The sequence below is a fragment of the Calonectris borealis genome, unplaced genomic scaffold, assembly GCF_964195595.1.
Source record: "Calonectris borealis unplaced genomic scaffold, bCalBor7.hap1.2 HAP1_SCAFFOLD_66, whole genome shotgun sequence".
Lineage (NCBI taxonomy): Eukaryota > Metazoa > Chordata > Aves > Procellariiformes > Procellariidae > Calonectris > Calonectris borealis.
This window is the reverse complement of record NW_027441471.1, coordinates 201,553-222,135: the sequence shown is the minus strand read 5'-3', so window position 1 is coordinate 222,135 and position 20,583 is coordinate 201,553. Positions and strand designations below refer to the sequence as shown.

The 20,583-nt window shown below is 52.1% G+C and overlaps 1 protein-coding gene across 1 annotated transcript; it reads left to right on the top strand.

Moving 5' to 3' along the window:
* Positions 1-12,725: 12,725 nt before the first annotated feature.
* On the top strand, positions 12,726-13,661 carry LOC142076577 (olfactory receptor 14J1-like). Its single transcript, XM_075138868.1, has one exon. It carries the CDS (start codon positions 12,726-12,728, stop codon positions 13,659-13,661), a length of 936 nt encoding a protein of 311 aa, XP_074994969.1.
* Positions 13,662-20,583: the final 6,922 nt, after the last annotated feature.

Here is a 20,583-nt window from a genome sequence, read left to right as displayed (position 1 = left end):
TAAGTAATTCACCCTTATGTTGCCAGTCCAGATCCACCTCAGACACTTCCATCTTAGCAGCCTGATCCACCTGCTGCTTGTTTTGATGTTCCTCAGTGGCCCGACTCTTGGGTACGTGAGCATCTACGTGACGTACTTTTACAGCCAGGTTCTCTACTCGGGCAGCAATATCTTGGCACAACGCGGCAGCCCAGATGGGTTTACCTCTGCGCTGCCAGTTGTTCTGCTTCCACTGCTGCAGCCACCCCCACAGGGCATTTGCCACCATCCATGAGTCAGTATAGAGGTAAAGTACTGGCCATTTTTCTCGTTCAGCAATGTCCAAGGCCAGCTGGATGGCTTTCACCTCTGCAAACTGATTTGACTCACCTTCTCCTTCAGCAGTTTCTTTGACTTGTCATTTGGAGTCCATACAGCAGCTGTCCTCCTCCCATGTTTTCCCACAAGGCAACAGGACCCATCAGTGAACCGGGCATATTGCTTCTCGTTTTCTGGTAGTTTGTTATACAGTGGGGCCTCTTCAGCACGCGTCACCTCCTCCTCTGGGGATATTCCAAAATCTTTGCCTTCTGGCCAGTTCGTGATCACCTCCAAGATTCCTGGGCGACTGGGGTTTCCTATTCGGGCCCGTTGTGTGATCAGTGCGACCCACTTACTCCACGTAGCATCGATTGCATGATGTGTAGAGGGGACCCTCCCTTTGAACATCCAGCCCAGCACCGGCAGTCGGGGTGCCAGGAGGAGCTGTGCTTCAGTACCAACCACTTACGAAGCAGCTCGAACTCCTTCATATGCTGCCAATATCTCCTTCTCAGTTGGAGTGTAGCGGGCCTCGGATCCTCTGTATCCCTGACTCCAGAACCCTAAGGGTCGACCTCGACTCTCCCCGGGTGCTTTCTGCCAGAGGCTCCAGGTAGGGCCATTCTCCCCGGCTGCGGTGTAGAGCACATTCTTCACATCTTGTCCTGCCCGGACTGGCCCAAGGGCTCCTGCATCAACTATCTCCCATTTAATTTGTTCAAAGGCTTGTTGTTGCTCAGGGCCCCATTTGAAGTCGTTCTTTTTCCGGGTCATGTGATAGAGAGGGCTTACGATCTGACTGTAATTTGGAATATGCATTCTCCGAAAGCCCACAACGCCTAAGAAAGCTTGTGTTTCCTTTTTGCTAGTTGGTGGAGACATGGCTGTTATTTTATTAATCATGTCCATTGGACTCTGATGACGTCCATCGTGCCATTTTATTCCTAAAAACTGGATGTCCTGTGCAGGTCTCTTGACCTTACTTTGTTTTATGGCAAAACCACCCTTCAGAAGGATTTAAATTATTTTCTCCCCTTTCTCAAAAACTTCTTCTGCTGTGTTGCCCCATTTAATGATGTCATCCATGTATTGCAGGTGTCCTGGAGCCTGTTCCAGTGCGGTGTGGATCAGTCCATGGCAAATGGTAGGGCTGTGTTTCCACCCCTGGGGCAGTTGGTTCCAGGTGTACTGGACGCCCCTCCAAGTAAAAGCAAACTGTGGCCTGCACTCTGCTGCCAAAGGGATGGAGAAGAACACATTATCAATGTCAGTTGTGGCGTACCACTTGGCTGCCTTTGACTCCAGTTCCTATTGGAGTTTCAGCATGTCCGGCACGGCAGCACTCAGTGGCGGCGTGACTTCGTTCAGGCCACGGTAGTCTACTGTTAGTCTCCACTCTCCATTGGACTTTCGCACTGGCCGTATGGGGCTGTTATAAGTGTGAGCGGGTCTTGCTGATCACTCCTTGGCTCTCCAGTCGATGAATCAGCTTATGGATGGGAAGCAGGGAGTCTCGGTTGGTGCAATATTGCCACTGGTGCATCACTGTGGTAGTGATTGGTACCTGCTGTTCTTTAACCCTCAGCAACCCCACAACAGAAGGGTCCTCGGAGAGACAGCCCACCAGTACCCTTTTGGGTCCTTGAAATACCCTCTCCTGAGGTAGTCTATGCCAAGGATGCATGGAGCCTCTGGGCCAGTCACAATGGGGTGCTTCTGCCACTCATTCCCGGTTAGGCTCACTTCGGCCTCCAACACAGTTAACTCTTGGGATCCCCCTGTCACTCCAGAAATACAAATGGGTTCTGCCCCTTTAGAGCTTGATGGCATCAGGGTACACTGTGCACCGGTGTCTACAAGAGCCTTATACTCCTGTGGGTCTGATGTGCCAGGCCATCGAATCCACACAGTCCAGTAAACCCGGTTGTCCCTTTCCTCCACCTGGCCGGAGGCAGGGCCCCTCTAATCCTGGCCATAATATCTGTTTCTCAGTTCTTGCAAACGCGAGTCAAGAATTTCTTCATTACAATTACAATCCAAAGTAAGATCAGCCTTTCTACTGTTTCTGGGGAACTGTTCACTGGAAACTGGACCATCGTGAGACAGGTTTTTCCTGAAAACCAGAGCAGCATTTTTCCTGGGAGAACCCACTTGTGTCATTGTTTTTCCTTGCAACTCACATACCCGTGCCTCTAGGGTCAAGGTAGGTTTTCCATCCCACTTCCTCATGTCCTCTCCATGGTCAAGCAGGTAAAACCACAGGGAGCCCCGTCATGTGTACTTTCTATATCCTCTCTCTTGAGCAGAAGAACGCTGACTCCAAATGGCTGAGATACTGGTCCGTACAGGTGGAGAATAAGACATATCCTCTTTGAGTTGCTGGACCTCCCGGGACAGTTTCTCCGCAGCCGAGACAAGGGAGGAGGAGACAGTTTCTTCGTATTCCCGGAGTCTGCCAACCACGTCATCCACCGTTGGTGCTTCTTCCTCTTTCCAGGACAGTACAATTGGCACACGATGCTGGTGCGCTCCGTACCAACTTGCGCCACATGGGTCGCGCGCACTGGACTTCATCTGGATCTTTGGGCGTTTGGTCATTTTCCAGGTCACTATAAACCACCTCCAGCACACCTAATTCTCTCGGGTACTGGATACCTCTCTCCATAGTGGTCCATTTGCCTAGGCGATATAGAACATCTTCCTTGAAGGGATACCTTTCCTTCATGCCTGACAGCAGTCGCCTCCAGAGGCTGAGGGCTTGTGCCCCTTTTCCAATCGCTTTGTCAATGCCCCCTTCCCTGGAAAGTGATCCCAGCTGTTTGGCTTCCTTCCCCTCTAATTCCAGGCTACTGGCCCCATTATCTCTCTGTCTAAAACTGTTCTTGTATGGAAATCCCTTGTGAAAGGTGGACCACATTAGATCTGCTTGGACGTAGCATACAGCTGGGGAGAAAGTTTTAAAGTTTATTAAATTGTGTCATGTTTAACTTTTGTTTGTTGGTAATGAAGAGAAACCTTTCTGTGCCTGTGGGCAGCCCAGTTCTCTAAGGAAAACGGGGGGAGCTGGGGTAAAGGAGCTGTAACACCCAGCTGCAGTGGAGAAGTCTTGTGTGAAGAAAAGTGATGCAAGTCCCAGGTGGCCGATGAGGGCATGGGTGGGCTTGGGGAGGTGAGGAGCAAGGTTGTCCATACAGACCTCAAGGGGCTGCTTTTCCTTCCTTTCCAGACCTCCCTAGGAGACAGCTTGGATCTATAGCCCTTCTTCAGGAGGTTGAAAAATGAGACAAAGTAGCCTTAAGAAGCAGAACTGATTTTTTATTAAGTACTCACTGAACTCTTCCTCTTAACCTCCCTCACTGAAACATCTCCAATCAGCTGTACAAGACATGAAGACTTGACCAAAAGTGTAGGAGCAGCAAGGCACATTAGGGCTTTCTGCATTGTAATGAGCCCCAGGGTGCCTTTGGTGCTGAGCCCATGAACCTGAGATGCTGAGAGGAGATGACCTCTCCAGAAGTCAAAGTCAGAAGCAAAACCCAAAGTACCTTGAAGCATTGAGGGGTCCTACTGAGGGCCATTACTGAGAAAGCCTCCTCGTGGGCTCGTTACAGCAGAAAACTGGCAGCAGTGCTGACGGGCAGGCAAAGGCAGAGTGCAAGTGGCTCTGATGCTTTGTCAAGACTTGAGGTGTTTTTCAAGGCAAACACCAAGCCCTGACCCCCAGCCCTTGGGAAGGGAGATCGTGTCCCTCACGTGTGACTCAGGGCTCTTCCTGGGGCGGTGGGATGTGGGATGTGCAATGCCGAGTGAAGGACAATGGTATCACACTGCTTGGCCTCTCTGCCAGGGTGCAAGGAGGCAAGGAGGCTCCGGTGGCATGAGGACAATGTGTCTCCTCACAGGCCTTGGCAGCCATAGCGAAGGGGACCAAGGCCTCAGTTGTGTCAGGAACTTGCCAGCACCCTTGGCCACCTCTACCGCAGGCTGTCCTACACTTTCCCATGCCTATGCCTCTTTCTCTTCACGCTGTAGATACCCTGCTTCCCCCGCCACAGCATCTTCCTACCTGTACTGATGTCTCTCTGTCCTCACTGGCGACTGTTCCTTGAAACAGACTCTGTTCCTCATCCAGACTCCCTCTGGGTGACCTGTTGCACCACAGCACTACCCTTGCAGCGACGTTTCTTTCTTCCTCATGGCCAGTCTGCACCTCTCAAACTCCAGTTTTTGATGGGTTTCCTTTCTCATGCTCTTTCCCAGGTGCCACCTCCTCTGAAAGCAACTTTCAAGCTATCATGGCCTACATGATACTGCACTCCCCAGATCTTCCGATTCACTAGGCCAAAGAAGCCCAGGTCTCTCAATCTCTCCCCACATGGCCCCTAACCCCACCTTGCAGACCTCCTCTGGATCACCCCCAGTTTCTTGCCATTCCTCCAGAATGGGGAGCCCCACACTGGGGCACACTATTCCAGATGTGGCCACACCAGTGCTGAGTCAAGACGGACGACAACTCCCCTCATCTGGGTGGCCACACTCCTCCCAGTGCAGCCCCATATGCACATGGCTCTATTCCTGTTTAGCACCACCGGCTGCTATGGCATCCCTTGTAATGCCCAGGCCCTTTTCTTTGAGGTTGCTCTTCAGCCAGTCAAGTCTGAGCCTGCCTCGATGAGGACATACTAGTTAAATGAAATTGCAAGCCAAGATAGGTGTTACCATGGTGACCACCCCAGAAACACCACATGAGGGTACAAAGCGAGACAAACCATGTCTGATGAGGAAAGGGTAACCAGAGGTGGACTGTTTGCATGGAAGGGCATGAGCACGATCAAATGGAAGACCTTGGGAGGGGCAAAAGAGGGCAAAAGGAAATGCAAGGTGAAGCCCTTCACCTGCAAAAGACTGACTGGAGTGGGACAAGAAAGCTGAGATTGATCTGACCATATTTACACCTGACCTACTTCCATGGTCATGGGGAACTGGAGGGCTTTCCCTAAAATCATCAAGAGAAATGCCATAGTGCATGGAAACACAGAAACGTTCAGGCTGCAAGTGACCTCAGGAGCTTTCTAGTCCAACCTCCTGCTCACAGCGGGGTCATCTGTGGGGTCAAACCAGGTTGCACAGGCCTTTATTCACGTTGGGCTTCAAACCCTCCCAAGATGGAGATGGCACCTACTCTCTGGGAAACCTCATTGATCATTGGCCCTCATCATCCCATCATGCGCAACAATGAAGAGCCTGACTCTTCCGGTTTACCTCCTGGTACGTGTAGGCAGGCTGTTCTACGGTCTCCCCAAAGCCTTCTTTTCCAGTGAGTCAAGAAATCCAGCTTTCTCGAACTTCCACAGTGAGAAAGTCAATGTTGCTCAGAGCCCCGTCCAACCTGATCTTGAATGTTTCCAGGGATGGGGCATCTACCACCTCTCTGGGCAACCTGTGCCAGTGTTTCACCACACTTATTGTAAAAAAGTTCTTCCTTCTATCTACTCAAAACCTACCCTCTTTTAGTTTAAAACCATTCTCCCTTGTCCTGTTGCAACAGGCCCTGCTAAAAAGTCTCTCCCCATCTTTCTTACAAGTCCCCTTCAAGTACTGAAAGGCTGCAATCAGGTCTCCCCAAAGCCGCCTCTTCTCCAGGCTGAACAACCCCAACTCTCTCAGCCTTTCTTCACAGCAGAGGCATTACATCTCTCTGATCATTTTTGTGGCCCTCCTCTGGACCCGCTCCAACAGCTCCATGTCCGTCCTGTGCTGAGGGCTCCAGAGCTGGACGCCGCACTGCAGGGGGGGTCTCACCAGAGAGGAGTAGAGGGACAGAATCCCCTCCCTCGACTTGCCTGCCATGCTGCTTTTGATGCAGCCCAGGATACAGTTGGCCTTCTGGGCTGTGAGCACACATTGCTGGCTCATGTCCAGCTTTTCCTCCACCGGGACCCCCAAGTCCTCCTCAGCAGGGCTGCTCTCAATCCCTTCATCCCCCAGCCTGTATTGATATCGGGGATTGGGGGTTGCCCCGACCAAGGTGCAGGACCTTGCACTTGGCCTTGTTGAACCTCATGAACTTCACACAGGCCCACTTCTCCAGCTTGTCCAGGTCCCTCTGGATGGCATCCTGTCCCTCAGGTGTGTCAACTGTACCACTCGCTTTGGTGTCATCTGCAAACTTGCTGAGGGTGCACTCGATCCCACTGTCTATGTCATTGATGAAGATATTAAAAAGTACTGGTCCCAGTAGGGACCCCTATGGGACACCACTTGCCACCGATCTCCCTCTGGACAGTAAGCCGTTGGCCACTACCCTCTGGATGCGAATGTTATAGAAATTTGTATTTCGTCACATTAAGGCTTTTTTTTTTTCCCCTAGATACTGATATTTTTAGAGAAATCACACAAACACCTGAAGGATTATTGAAGGATTTTTGACAGAGGCCATCTCAGGCTACGGGAAGGATGGTTTGGGCACTGTCCTGGGATTTGGGAAGCTGAAACGTCTCCCCTCTCCCCAACACCCTGCCCTCCTCCGTGAGCTGTGTGAGAAACCCTGCCAACGAGGTCTGAACTTACAGTCGTGTAGGTAACTTATGTCTAACTGCAGCCAATGATGTCCTGCCAGCTCAGGACTTGACCTTCCGTTTGAGTCAAAAGCATTTCAGTTCACATTACCTCCATCTTCCCTCTGACACTGGCTGTTGTGTGACACAACTCTCCTGGCTCTCCAGGCAGAATGGGCAGAAGGTTGATGCCTGAACCAGAACTTTTACCCTTGCTGGACACGGGAATGCAGCAGGCTCGAGCCAAGAGACCCAAGAAACCCAGCTTCCCAGAGGACCAGAGAAGGAGAACATCCCACAGGCTGTGGGACTTTCTCTTTACTGACACAGAATTTGTGAGTTCAGATGCTACAGCTTCACCTATTTTTCTCTCTCTCACAGGACATCGAAAGAGAGGTCACACTTCCGTGGACAAAATGCTTAGGTGTTCCCAGGAATCTCAGGAGGCATGGCATAGCGATTGGTGGGTTCAAGGAGCTGGTCCAATGCCTCATCTGCATTTCTGCACTGGTGGCATCACTGCCTGGCTCATGGGCAGACTGTGCACAGCGATGCTGACATCAATTGAGCAACCTGCTCGGACTTGGGAGCTGGCCCTGCTTGGAAGCAAAGGTAGGACTGGAGACCTCCTGAGGACAGAGCAATTCCACCCTGAATTGTGCCAGGAGCCAGAGCTGTAGAGACCCTCAATTCCAGCTGGTGCACACTGCAAGGCACAAGGGCATGGAAGAGATGGTGGGAAAAGGGACTACTGGGGGTCTCCGGTCCAGGCTCCAACCAAAGGCTCGGGAATCACCAACCGCGGGTCAGGTTCGGCTGTGAATTTGTAGAGTTGAAACCTGAAAACCTCCAAAGATGGAGAGCACAGAGAGTCTCTGGGTGTCCTGCTGCACTGCAGCATCACCCTCCTAGCCAGTCTTTCCTGAAGCCAAGTTTGAAGCCCCCAGGAAGAAGCCTTGTGGCTGTTGTCTCTGCCATACCATCTGCCATTGCAGAAGAGCTTGGCTCCACCACCGCTCCAGGCAGGTGTCGCCTACTTTTAGACTGCCCTGTGCCTCCCCTTCAGCAGACTAAAGAGGCCCAGTTGCCTCAGCCTCTCCACACAGCTCATGTGCTTTAGGCTCCTAAGCCCATGGTAACACACTTCCGCTGGACCTTCTCCAGTTTCTCCATCCTCCTTTCAAGAGGGAAACCCATCGGCTCCTAGGGCATCCATCAGAACTCCCATGCCCTTCTCCTCAGAACAATCCTCAGCCAGTCAGGTCACAGCCTGTCCTGATGCACGAGGTTCTTCTGACCCAGTGCAGACTTTGCCCCCTTCGCCTTTAAAACTTCAGGAGGTTTCTGTTGGCCATGTCCCCATGTGTGTCAAGGTCCCTCTGGACTGAAACTCCAACACGTCAGCAGTTAAGGTTTGTGGGTCAGTGTCTCAAACAAGATAACAAGATGGGGAACCGCAGGACACTCCAAGGACTGAAAGAGAATGATGTGCTTAATGGAGCTGCTACCCAAGGTTGAAAACTCCCACAGCAACCACCTCAGAAATATCAAAAGAGGGAACGAAACAAGAAATGCACGGCCAATGGGGAAAGGTTTCAGAGGGTAGGCTGTTCTTTTTGGAGGGTATTAGGGTAATAAAAGAGAAGCACTTGTAATTTCAAGGAATGAAGAGAGAAGCAAATGATGCCATTGGCCTTCGTTAGTGATGGCTCCCGTTTTGCCTAATGAAATCAAGGATCACCAGAGCCTTTCCCGCAGAGCTGCTACGAAGACACACAGCCCCTGGCCTCTGTCATTGCACGGGATTGGTGCACCTCAAGGCAGGACTTCAGATTTGTCTTTACTGGACATCGAGATGTTACTTTTTGTGAATCCCTCTGGCCTGTCTTTGTCCTTTGGGATGGCAGGCCTGCCCTCCAGTGCGGTGTCTGCTCTCCTCAATATGGTGTCCATCTACAAATGCTACTCGCTCATATTCTCCAGGTCATTAAAAACTGGTAAAGAGGGCAAGTGGCAGGACAGACCCCTGCAGGACCCTACTAGCTCGATGCCTGCAGGCAGAGTACCACGCATTGATCACGTCCCTCTGAGCCCGACCATCCATCTGGTTATTTACCCATCTACTTATCCACCCATGCAGACTATAATATCTGAATTTGGGCACAAGAATGTTCTGTGGGGTGATGTTGAGAACTTCACTGACTTCCAGGTTAAAAGATAACCACTGGTCTCCCTGTGTCCAGCAGTCCTGTCCTTTCATCACCAAAAGCAAAGAAGATGGCGAGAGACAAGCTAAATCCAGTAAATCCAGTCACCTTCTCTTTCAGACCCCCAGAAATGGGATCTGAGGGAACACGATCTGGGGCACAGCCTTCCGCTCCTCTGCACATCCTTGGGGCAGTTTTGAAAGGTGCGTGCAAGGTTTGGGTGCTGTGTGTCACCAGCGAATCCCCACAGACACCACCACCTTTGAAAGATGCTGGAGAGTGGCTTCACTGTGACCTTGGGCTGCTCTCTCAGCTCCCTGGGATGCCACTCCTCCTGTCCCCTTGACTGGTAAGGATCGCGTTGGCTCAAGTGATCCCTGACTTGATCCCCATGCACAGCTGCTTGATCTCCTCCAGAGTCCTGCCCTGAGTCCCAGAGGCCTGGCAGACCTTGCTGGGGAAGACTGAGGCAAAGAGGACACAGAGAACCTCAGATCTATCTGCTCCTGCTCTCACCACATTCAGCAGTGGCCACACAGCATCTTTGGTTCTTCTTTAACTGTGCCTGAAGCAGTGAACGCTCCTTCTGGTGCCCTTCAATGGCCTTTCAAGTTCAGAGGGAGTTTTGATCTGGAGCCTTGCTGAGCTTGGAGGATGCTGTCCTTGAAGAGCAGCTGTCCTGAGCTCTGCAACCATGTCACAGCTCTGTCTCCTCAGGAGCAGCTCCAGCTCTTCCTGCCTGTGGCCCTGGCTGAGGCCATTGCTGCACGTTTGGGCTGAAGCCCTGCAGCTGTGGAAGCAGGCAAGCTCGTCCCTGCCCTAAGGAAACCTGGTCCCAAGCGCCCAAGACCCCCTGTGTGCAAAGGCTTTGCTTCAGAGCAGAGACGTGGCGTGGACAACAGAGAGCTGAATGTCTTTCGAGCCCTAGGACTACAAAGCCACACTGAAATGCCTATTTCATTCACGTGAGGATATCCCCCAGCTTGGAGAAATTAGGTCTTTGCTTGTCACCTTCCTGGGAGTCCTGTCTAATGCTGGGACAAAGAAAGGGGATTCTCATGGCCAAGTCTTTTCCTGAGAGGAGAAGGAAGTGTCTCTGCGCAGCTGAGGGAGGGAAGATCAGGGATGACTTCAGGCTGTTTCCCAGCAGGTTCCCCTGGAGCTCCAGGGACCCCTCGAGGGAGCCCTGAGGGGCAGAGCAAGTGCTGCCTTGTGCTGGTCCTCTGCTGCTGAGCTGGGCTGGGCTCCTGGAAGGAGGGAGCTCCTGGCAAGTGGGCAGTGCTGCAGAGAGACAGCTCTGCCCAGGAGCAGCTCCTCTGCAAAGCGCAGCAGGGCTGAGGGCACTGCCTGCAGGCAGCGAGGGGAGGGAGCGAGGCAGAGAGAGCGTAAAGGCAGCCTGGAGTGGGAGGATGCTGAGAGCTCACTGCGCGGAGAGATCTTCACAGCCCTCTACATGGTAAGTCCCTGGGTGCAGGACAATGTAGCTGCTGTTCCTGGAGGGATATCCAAAAGCTGGTACATCCCTCAGCAACTATGATCTTTCAGGAGGACTCTCACAGCTTCCCTGCTGTAGAGGAGGAGGAGGTGCTGCAGAGCAGGGCTTCCCTGCTGCGCCATCAGAAGGAGAGGGCATGACGGCTGCCTTCTCCCGGGCACTGCTCCAGGGTGTGAAGGCGTGTGTGCAGGCAGGGGTGGCCAGGGCTGTCCTTCCGAGCAGGGTCCCTGCGCCCCAGGGGGCTGAGCACTAGGGCAGGGACTCTGCCGCCTGCCAGGCTCAGCACTCAGCCTGCCCGGGGAGCTCCCCATGACACTGTGGGGAGAAGCTGTGGGTGGAAGGAGTGAGCCCCGGCAGGGCACGGTCCCTCTGCTGTCCAGAGGGTGCAGCGTGGGTCAGGGCTGCTCAGGCTTCTCCATCAGCCGGAGGACTTTTGCAGAGGGTCATGTTAAAGATGGGTGTCGAGGTAGGGGATTACCTGAAAGGGAAGAAGTGTGTGCTTTGAGTTTTCTCCCCTGGGTTGTCTGGGTGGGCAGTGGGAGATGGGAATTGATTGCTCTGCTCTGGAGTAGGCAATGAGACCCCAGTTCTCGTTAGGACTTGCCTGAGCTGCTCCTTAGCCCCTGCACACACCGAGATGTCCCTGGGCAGTGCCCTGCTGCCAGGAGGTGTCTGCAGGGCAGAGCTGAGCACGCAGCAGGGCGGATGGGCTCTGTGAGCATGAAGAGGGAGGAGAGGTGAGGGCAGAGAAACAGGTCCTGGCCCAGAAGAGCTCCAGGCAGCAGAGCCATGGGCAGCGAGGAAGAGAGAACTGCTCCCAGAAAGTCCTTGGCAGGAGGGGTTCAGGCACCTCCCTGCCATCCCCTGCAGTGCAGATGCTTTCCCTGGAGCAACCCCCTGCTCTCCTCACTCACACAGCAGAGCCTCTGCCCTTCATGTCATGGACACTTGGCCATGAGTTGCCTTCCCAGCAGCCTGACCACCAAAGAGGAGAAAAACTCAAGCCTCTGACTGTGTCTCCCTCCCCTGCCTCCCTTGGCAGGGGAACTCTGGCACGTTCTCCTCTTCTCCCTGACGCCCTTGTTCTTACTGTGACACTCACTGCTGTGGGGGGGTGAGGATTCAAGTGCAGCTCAGACACCAACGCTGTGTCTACTGTCATGCCCGTATGTCCGTGGAGGAAAAGCATCCAACTCGCACCCTGTTAACCTTTGGGGCTCTGGGTACTGCAGGGTGTGCGGCTGGCACACATCTCACCCTCCTTCCAGGACACAACAAATGTAGGAGAGTAGAGTCTTTCCTTGGGAGGTCCTGCTGGGCTGCAGGCTGCCCGCCAGTAGGGCAAAGCTCTCCCGGGGCATCTCTATGTCATGCAGGAGCCCCATGGAGAAGACACCTCGGTGCTAAGGCCATTGAAATGCTGCTGGGTGGCTGTATGTGGGCAGCTGTAAGGAGCCCTCTGTGTCCGTGGTTGGGAGGGGAGAGCTGAGATCCTCCTCAGGTACGATGGGGTGAGGGCTTTGGAGATATGCACTCAGAACGTGGATTCCTCTGCTCCCAGCACTGTCCCGTTTCTTTCGGGGGAACACGCGAGTGCCCTAGTCCTCCAGCTGAAAGAGCTGCCAGCACAGGGCAGCTGAGCTCAGGGCTGATGGACAGAGCGGCTGTCCTCACTCTGCACTGAGGGACAGTCGCTTTGCCTCTCAGGACCCACACGATTTCACTTGCAGTGCAGCAGAAATGCCCGGGATTTCTGCATTAGAAACACTGCTCAGCTGTGGTGGGGCAACCAGACCAGAAGACACAAACCAAAATCCCCACAGCTCTGCTCTGCAGGCAGGTGAATTGGCAGCGACAATGCTGAGAAGCTCTTTGATATCACAAGTGGATTTAATCTGAGATCACCCGTGTTCCTGTTTACCTATTGCTGTGGGGCAGGACTGACTCCTCCAGAGCCCAGAGCAGAGCCTCCAGCTCCCTGGGGCACCCTCAGCCAGCACCAACCAGAGCTCGTGCAAGGGACCTGCCAAAGGTCTTCCTGAATGGAGAGAGACACTTTGGGGGGGGGTCCTATGAGAAATGGCTTTGATTTTGCTCAGAGAAGTCTCTCCTAACTTGTCACTGTCTTTTCCCTCTTGGACAGTCCCCCATGCCCAGAGGCAGCAGATGTCCAACACCAGCTCCATCACCCACTTCCTCCTCCTGGCCTTCGCAGACACGCGGGAGCTGCAGCTCTTGCACTTCTGGCTCTTCCTGGGCATCTACCTGGCTGCCCTGCTGGGCAACGGCCTCATCATCACCGCCATAGCCTGCGACCACCGCCTCCACACCCCCATGTACTTCTTCCTCCTCAACCTCTCCCTCCTCGACCTGGGCTCCATCTCCACCACTGTTCCCAAATCCATGGCCAATTCCCTCTGGAACACCAGGGCCATCTCTTACTTGGGATGTGCTACTCAAGTCTTTTGGTTTCTCTTTTTAGTTGTAGCAGAGTACTATATTCTCACCATCATGGCCTATGACCGCTATGTTGCCATCTGCCAACCCCTGCACTACGGGACCCTCCTGGGCAGCAGAGCTTGTGTCCACATGGCAGCAGCTGTCTGGAGCAGTGGGTTTCTCACTGCTCTGCTGCACACTGCCAATACATTTTCACTACCACTCTGCAAGGGCAATGCTGTGGACCAGTTCTTCTGTGAAATCCCCCCACTGCTCAAGCTCTCCTGCTCACACACCTACGTCAGGGAAGTTGGGCTTCTTGTGGTTAGTCTTTCATTAGGATTTGGGTTTTTTATTTTCATTGTGGTGTCCTACGTGCAGATCTTCAGGGCTGTGCTGAGGATCCCCTCTGAGCAGGGGCGGCACAAAGCCTTTTCCACGTGCCTCCCTCACCTGGCTGTTGTCTCCCTGTTTGTCAGCACTGTCATATTTGCCTACCTGAAGCCCCCCTCCATCTCCTCCCCATCCTTGGATCTGGTGGTGACAGTTCTGTACTCGTTGGTACCTCCAGCAGTGAACCCCCTCATCTACAGCATGAGGAACCAGGAACTCAAGAATGCCCTCAAGAACCTGATTCAATCCATAGTATTTCAGCAGCAATAAGCTGCCCATCTCTCTTCACAAGGTTTCTCCAAGTGATCTCAGGCAACTTGTGTCCTTTGGGCATTGTACTGGTTATAATCGTGCTCAGAAATGTTTGCTTTCACCCTCCTTCTCAAGAGGCTGAAGCCAGTCTGTCTGGCCCAAAGGCCTTCTCTCAATGAGTCTATCACTGCGCTAATGCTGGCCTCCTTTGTGGCATGTCTGTAAATAAAGGGGATTGCCTGCGTGCAGCGTGTGCAGCTTCGGCTCTTCTTTCCACAGAGGAGTTCAGAAGACGCTCAGGGAATTGCAGGCTAAAAGGCCCTGCTGTTGGGCTTGGGTGCTGCATTGGCTTAGGGGGACAAGGGCATGGCTTGATGTGTGAGGGAATGAGGGCTGGAGTGAGTCCTCACTTTACTGGTGCCCAATGCCATGGAGATCCTGGACGGTCAAAAGGCATCTGCTTGAGGCTCTCTCACATATGGCAGGGCTGGTCAAAGATGCCCGACCTTTGAATCATAGAATCATAAAATCATTAAAGTTGGAAAAGACTTCTAAGATCATTGAGTCCAACCGTCACCTCAACACCACCATGCCCACTACACCATGTCCCTAAGAGCCTCATGTAGACATCTTTTAAATACTTCCAGGGATGGTGACTCCACCACTTCCCTGGGCAGCCTGTTCCAAGGCCTGACCACTCTTTCAGTAAAGAAATTTTTCCTAATATCCAATCGAAACCTCCCCTTGCACAACTTGAGGCCATTTCCTCTCGTCCTATCACTAGTGATTTGGCAGGAGAGACCAACACCCACCTCGCTACAACCTCCTTTCAGGTATTTGTAGAGAGCGATAAGGTCCCCCCTGAGCCTCCTCTTCTCCATGCACAACAACTCCTGTTCCGTCAGCCGCTCCTCATCAGACTTGTGCTCCAGACCCTTCACCAGCTTTGTTGCCCTTCTCTGGACACGCTCAAGCACCTCAATGTCCTTCTTGTAGCGAGGTGCCCAAAACTGAACACAGTAGTTGACGTTCGGCACCCCCAGGTCCTTTTCCTCTGGGCAGCTTTCCAGCCACTCTTCCCCAAGCCTGTAGCGTTGCCTGGGGTTGTTGTGGCCCAAGTGCAGGACCCGGCACTTAGCATTGTTAAACCTCATACAGTTGGCCTCAGCCCATCGATCCAGGTCCCTCTGCAGAGCCTTCCTGCCCTCCAGCAGATCAACACTCCTGTGCAACTTGGTGTTGTCTGCAAACTTACTGAGGGAGCACTCAATCCCCTCGTCCAGATCGTTGATAAAGATATTGAACAAGACCGGCCCCAGTACTGAGCCCTGGGGAACACCGCTCGTGACCGGCCACCAACTGGATTTAACTCCGTTCACCACAACTCGGCCCGGCCGTCCAGCCAGTTTTTTACCCAGTGAAGAGTGTACCTGCCTAGGCCGTGAGCCGCCAGCTTCTCTAGGAGAATGCTGTGGGAGACGGTGTCAAAGGCTTTACTGAAGTCCAGGTAGACCACATCCACAGCCTTTCCCTCATCCAGTAGGCGGGTCACCTGGTCATAGAAGGAGATCAGGTTGGTCAAGCAGGACCTGCATTTCATGAACCCGTGCTGGCTGGGCCCGATCCCCTGGTTGTCCCGCACATGTCTCGTGAGCACCCTCAAGATGAACCGCTCCATAATCTTCCCTGGCACCAAGGTCAGGCTGACCAGCCTTGTAGTTCCCCAGATCCTCCTTCCAGCCCTTCTTGTAGATGGGCATCACGTTGGCAAGCCTCCAGTCATCTGGGACCTCCCCTGTTAACCAGGACTGCTGGTAAATGATGGAGAGTGGCTTGGCAAGCTCCTCTGCCAGCTCCCTCAGTACCCTCAGGTGGATCCCATCCAGCCCCATAGACTTGTGAGCATCCAGGCAGCAGAGCAGGTCGTTAACTGCTTTCTCTTGGATTATGGGGGGTTTATTCTGCTCACGGTCCCTTACTTCCAGCTCAGGGACCTGAATACCCTGACGATAACTGCTCTGACTATTAAAGACTGAGGCAAAGAAGGCATTGAGTACCTCAGCCTCCTCCTCGTCCTCGGTGGCACTGTTCACCCCCACATCCAATAAAGGATGGAGATTCTCCTTGGCTCTTTTTTTGTCATTAATATACTTCTAAAAGCACTTTTTGTTGTCTCTCATGACAGTGGCCAGATTGTGCTCTAGCAGGGCTTTTGCCTTTCTAATTTTCTCTCTGCACGACCTAACAGAGTCCCTGACTGCAGACCTGCTGCTCCGAGGAGGACCAACTCAACTTGCCCTCTGGTGGGGCTCCATTTATACCCTAGTTGAATCTGACCTGTGGTCAACTCTGAGTGGCTGAGAGCCTTAACTTTCTTACTCCTCACCCAAGGTGTATACATGACCATAATTACTGACCGAAAGTGCGTACGTGGTGGTTGGCACTCGCCACTGTAAGGGTGCAAAAAGTAAGGACGCAGCGGTCCTGATGCCCCCCCTGCCACAAGCTGCTTCTGGGGAAATGGCAAAACCACTGACACAGACTCCTGCTCGAGATGCTGGAGAACCCCTTCACTGGACAACAGACAAGGGAAAGGCGTCTGAGCTTTTGAAGACACATTAACGACTGCACCTGCTCTGGGATTGCCAGACTTCATGTTTGTACGTGAAGAAATGTAACTATCCCAGCCAAAACCAGACCAGTCTGGTAGCTCAAGGACCCTTTGCTTGTGTCCCTAGGACAGCTGCCGCAGCACTCCTGGTTGAACAGAGTGACAATGTGGTGCTGGATCCCCTCTAGTCGTACAAAGGCCACATGAAATTGAAATGCTGCTGTCACAGCGCCTTACCCAGGCACTGGGTACATCATTATGAGCTGATGCTCTTAACGGTGGAAAACATAACAATGAAGCGATGTAACACGCTGAACCCTGCTACTCTGCTCCCTCCTCCTGAGGAAGGAAATCCACATCCTGATTGTGTGGTAACAGGCTGCGAAGCCAGAAAGACTTGAAAATACTTAACAGACGTACCATTTCCAGATCCTGATCTTGAACTATGTGTAGACAGGTCCTCATATTATCTGAACAGTAACTGGGTTAGAGGTTATTCAGAAACTCCTGAAAATGAAGTAGCAGAGGCTTCAGCACTCAGTCTGAAGCTGAGTGCCCAAGCAGCAGAACTGATTGCATTAGCAAAGACTTTCCAGCTGTCCAGAGAAAAGACTGTAAATATTTATACTGACTCTTGGTATGCATTTGGAGTATGCCACACCACTGGACAGTTACGGAAGCAGCACGGGTTTATAGGTCCTAGTTAGAGTAAGTACTGAACTGTTAAAAACTCTACAGTTGCTAAAGAAACTAGCTATCATTCATCAGTGTGGAGGGTTGATCTTGCCTGGCCGCCAAGTGCCACCCCCAAGCTGTTCTATCACTCCCCCTCTTCAGCAGGACAAGGGGTAGAAATTAAGATGGCAAACTTGCGGGATGAGATGAAGGCAGTTTAATAAAGAAAAGCCAAGGAAACAAAAAGATTATTCTCTACTTCCCATGAGCAGGTGATGTCCAGCACTTCCTGGGAAGCAGGACCTCAGTACACATAGCTGTTTTTTCAGTAGGTAAATGCCTTAATAATTAATGCCCCCCTGCTGCCCCTTTCTCTTAGCTTTTAATGCTGAGCATGACATCATATGGTATGGAATATCCCTTGGATCAGTTTGGGTCAGCTGTTCTGGCTATATCCCCTCCCAGCCTCTTGCCCACCCCCAGCCTCCTGCCCTTGGAGGGGGTGGTTGGAGCGACAGCCTTGGTGCTGTGCGAGCACTGCTCAGCATAGCCAAAACATTGATGTGTTATTAACACCGTTCTAAATACAAAACCAAAGCTCAGCACTATGAGGCTGCTATGAGGAAAGCGAACTCCATGCCAGTCAGACCCTGTACCTGCACATGTGCTTGCATTGCTTTTGTACGTGTACGTGTATTTGGTTTATGTATAGTTCTATGAGTAGTTCTTTCTCTAGCTGAAATAGTATCAGCAACCACATCTCTGCCGGTGTCTGTACCACTGATGGTCTCGGTATTGGTTTGACTACCTGTAATGGTATCGCTGTCTCTATACTGGTATTGAGACCTGTAATGGTATTGGTAATGGCATTTGTAATGGTAATTGTACCTTGTCCTGGTTTCGGCTAGGATAGAGTTAATTTTCTTCCCAGTAGCTGGTATAGTGCTGTGTTTTGGATTTAGTATGAGAAGAATGTTGATAACACCCCGATGTTGTGGTTGTTGCTAAGTAGTGTTTATGCAAAGTCAAGGACTTTTCAGCTTCCCGTGTTCTGCCTGGTGCACAAGAAGCTGGGAGGGAGCATAGCCAGGACAGCTGACCCAAGTGGTCAACGGGGTATTCCATACCATATGACGTCATGCTCAGTATATAAACTAGGAGGTGCGGTCCAGGAAGCAGAGATCGCTGCTCAGGGACTGGCTGGTCATCGGTCGGCGGGTGGTGAGCAATTGCATTCTGCATAACTCATTTTGTATATTCTATCATTATTATTATTATTATTATTATTATTATTATTATTATTATTATTATTATTATTTTCCCTTTCTTTTCTGTTCTATTAAACTGTCTTTATCTCAGCCATAAATATTTCTTTTTTTTTCCCCGATTCTCTCCCCCATCCCACTGTGGTGGCGGGGAGTGAGCGAGCAGCTGTGTGGTGTTTGGCTGCCTGCTGGGTTAAACCACAATCATCTGTATCAGTATGTGTAATGTTATCAATATCTGTAATGGGATTGGAATCATAAAATCATAGAATAGTTGGGGTTGGAAGGGACCTTTAAAGGTCATCTAGTCCAACCCGCCTGCCGTGGGCAGGGACATCTTCAACTGGAGCAGGTTGCTCAGAGCCCCGTCCAACCTGACCTTGAATGTTCCCAGGGACGGGGCATCTACCACCTCTCTGGGCAACCTGTGCCAGTGTTTCACCACACTCATTGTAAAAAAGTTCTGCCTTCTGTCTAGTCTGAAACTACACTCTTTTAGTTTAAAACCATTCCCCCTTGTCCTATTGCAACAGGCCCTGCTAAAAAGTCTCTCCCCATCTTTCTTACAAGCCCCCTTCAAGTACTGAAAGGCTGCCTCAGGTGTCCTCAAAGCCACCTCTTCTCCAGGCTGAACAACCCCAACTCTCTCAGCCTTTCTTCACAGCAGAGGCATTCCATCCCCCTGACCATTTTTGTGGCCCTTCTCTGACCCACTCCAACAGCTCCATGTCTTTCCTGGGCTGAGGGCTCCAGAGCTGGACGCAGTGCTCCAGGTGGGGTCTCACCAGAGCAGAATGGAGGGGCAGAATCCCCTCCCTCGACCTGCGGCCACGCTGCTTTTGATGCAGCCCAGGATACGGTTGGCCTTCTGGGCTGTGAGCACACATTGCTGGCTCATGTCCAGCTTTTTGTCCACCAGGACCCCCAAGTCCTCCTCGGCAGGGCTGCTCTCAATCCCTTCATCCCCCAGCCTGTATGGATACTGGGGGTTGCCCCGACCCAGGTGCAGGACCTTGCACTTGGCCTTGAATCTCCTGACGTTCACACAGGCCCACTTCTCCAGCTTGTCCAGGTTCCTCTGAACGGCATTTGAATGGCATGCCCTCTGAATGGCATCCAACTCCTCGTGGAGCTCGAGAGGAAAAGGAAACAGTTCAATCTCTGCTAGCAAGGTCAGGCTTCGCAGGAAGATTACAGAGCCATGGTTCGCATATATGCAGGGAGAAGACCCAAAAGATCAAAGCTCCACAAGAGTTGTGACTGGCCAGGGTTGTGTCACAGGGACAAAAAGAAGGGCTTTTTCAAGTATGGGAATGGCAAGAGGAGGAGGTCAAAAGAATGAAGATGGTCACCTGACAACTAATAGGGATGAAGAGCAAGTGGAGGCATTCCATGCTTTTCCTTAGAGCCATAGAATATCTCGAGGTGGAAGGGACCCATAAAGATCATTGAGCCCATCTCCCTGCGCCTCACAGGACTACCTAAAATTAAACCATATGGCTAAGAGGAGTGTCGTCGAGATGCTCCTTGAACTCTGACAGGCTTGGTGCTGTGACCACTACCCAGGGGAACCTGTTCCAGTGACCAACTACCCTCTTGGAGAAGAATCTTTTCCACGTGTCCAGCCTGAACTTCCCCTGATGCAGCTTCTTTCCATTTCCTAGTGTCCTCTTGCCTTGGTCTTTAATAATACTGATGGACCTTGGGCTGCCCGGTCTTCTCAGTTGGAAGACCACGACTGCAGGAACAGTGACTGTGTCCATGTCATGGTTTAACCCCAGCCAGCAACTAAGCCCCACACAGCCGCTTGTGCACTCCCCCCCGGTGGGATGGGGGAGAGAATCAGAAGAGTAAAAGTGAGAAAACTCGTGGGTTGAGATAAAGGCAGTTTAACAGGTAAAGCAAAAGCCGTGCACAAGCAAAGCAAAAGAAGGCATTCATTCACCAGTTCCCATCGGCAGGTGGGTGTTCAGCCATCCCCAGGGAAGCAGGGCTCCATCACGTGTAACAGTTCCTTGGGAAAACAAATGCCATCACTCTGAACGTCCCTGCCTTCCTTCTTCTTCCCCCAGCTTTATATGCTGAGCATGAACGAAAACAGCTCTGTGTTACCCACACTGTTTCCAGCACAAATCCAAAACACAGCCCCATCCCATTTACTATAAAGAAAATTGACTTTATCCCAGCCAAAAGCAGCACAGTCCCTTTGTAGACCTTGAAATTGAAAGGGACCAGTTGTATCAGCTGCATGTTCACAAGGCCATGGGGCCTTTTGGGATTCATCCCAGAGTACTGGAGGAGGTAGGGGATCTCACGGCAGGACCCCTCTTGATCACTTTCCAAAGGTCTGGGGAGCCTGGGGAGGTCCCCACTGACTGGCAGCTAGCCA

Excerpts from the sequence above, each read along its gene's own strand:
- LOC142076577 (XM_075138868.1), top strand. The coding sequence starts at position 12,726 with ATGTCCAACACCAGCTCCATCACCCACTTCCTCCTCCTGGCCTTCGCA.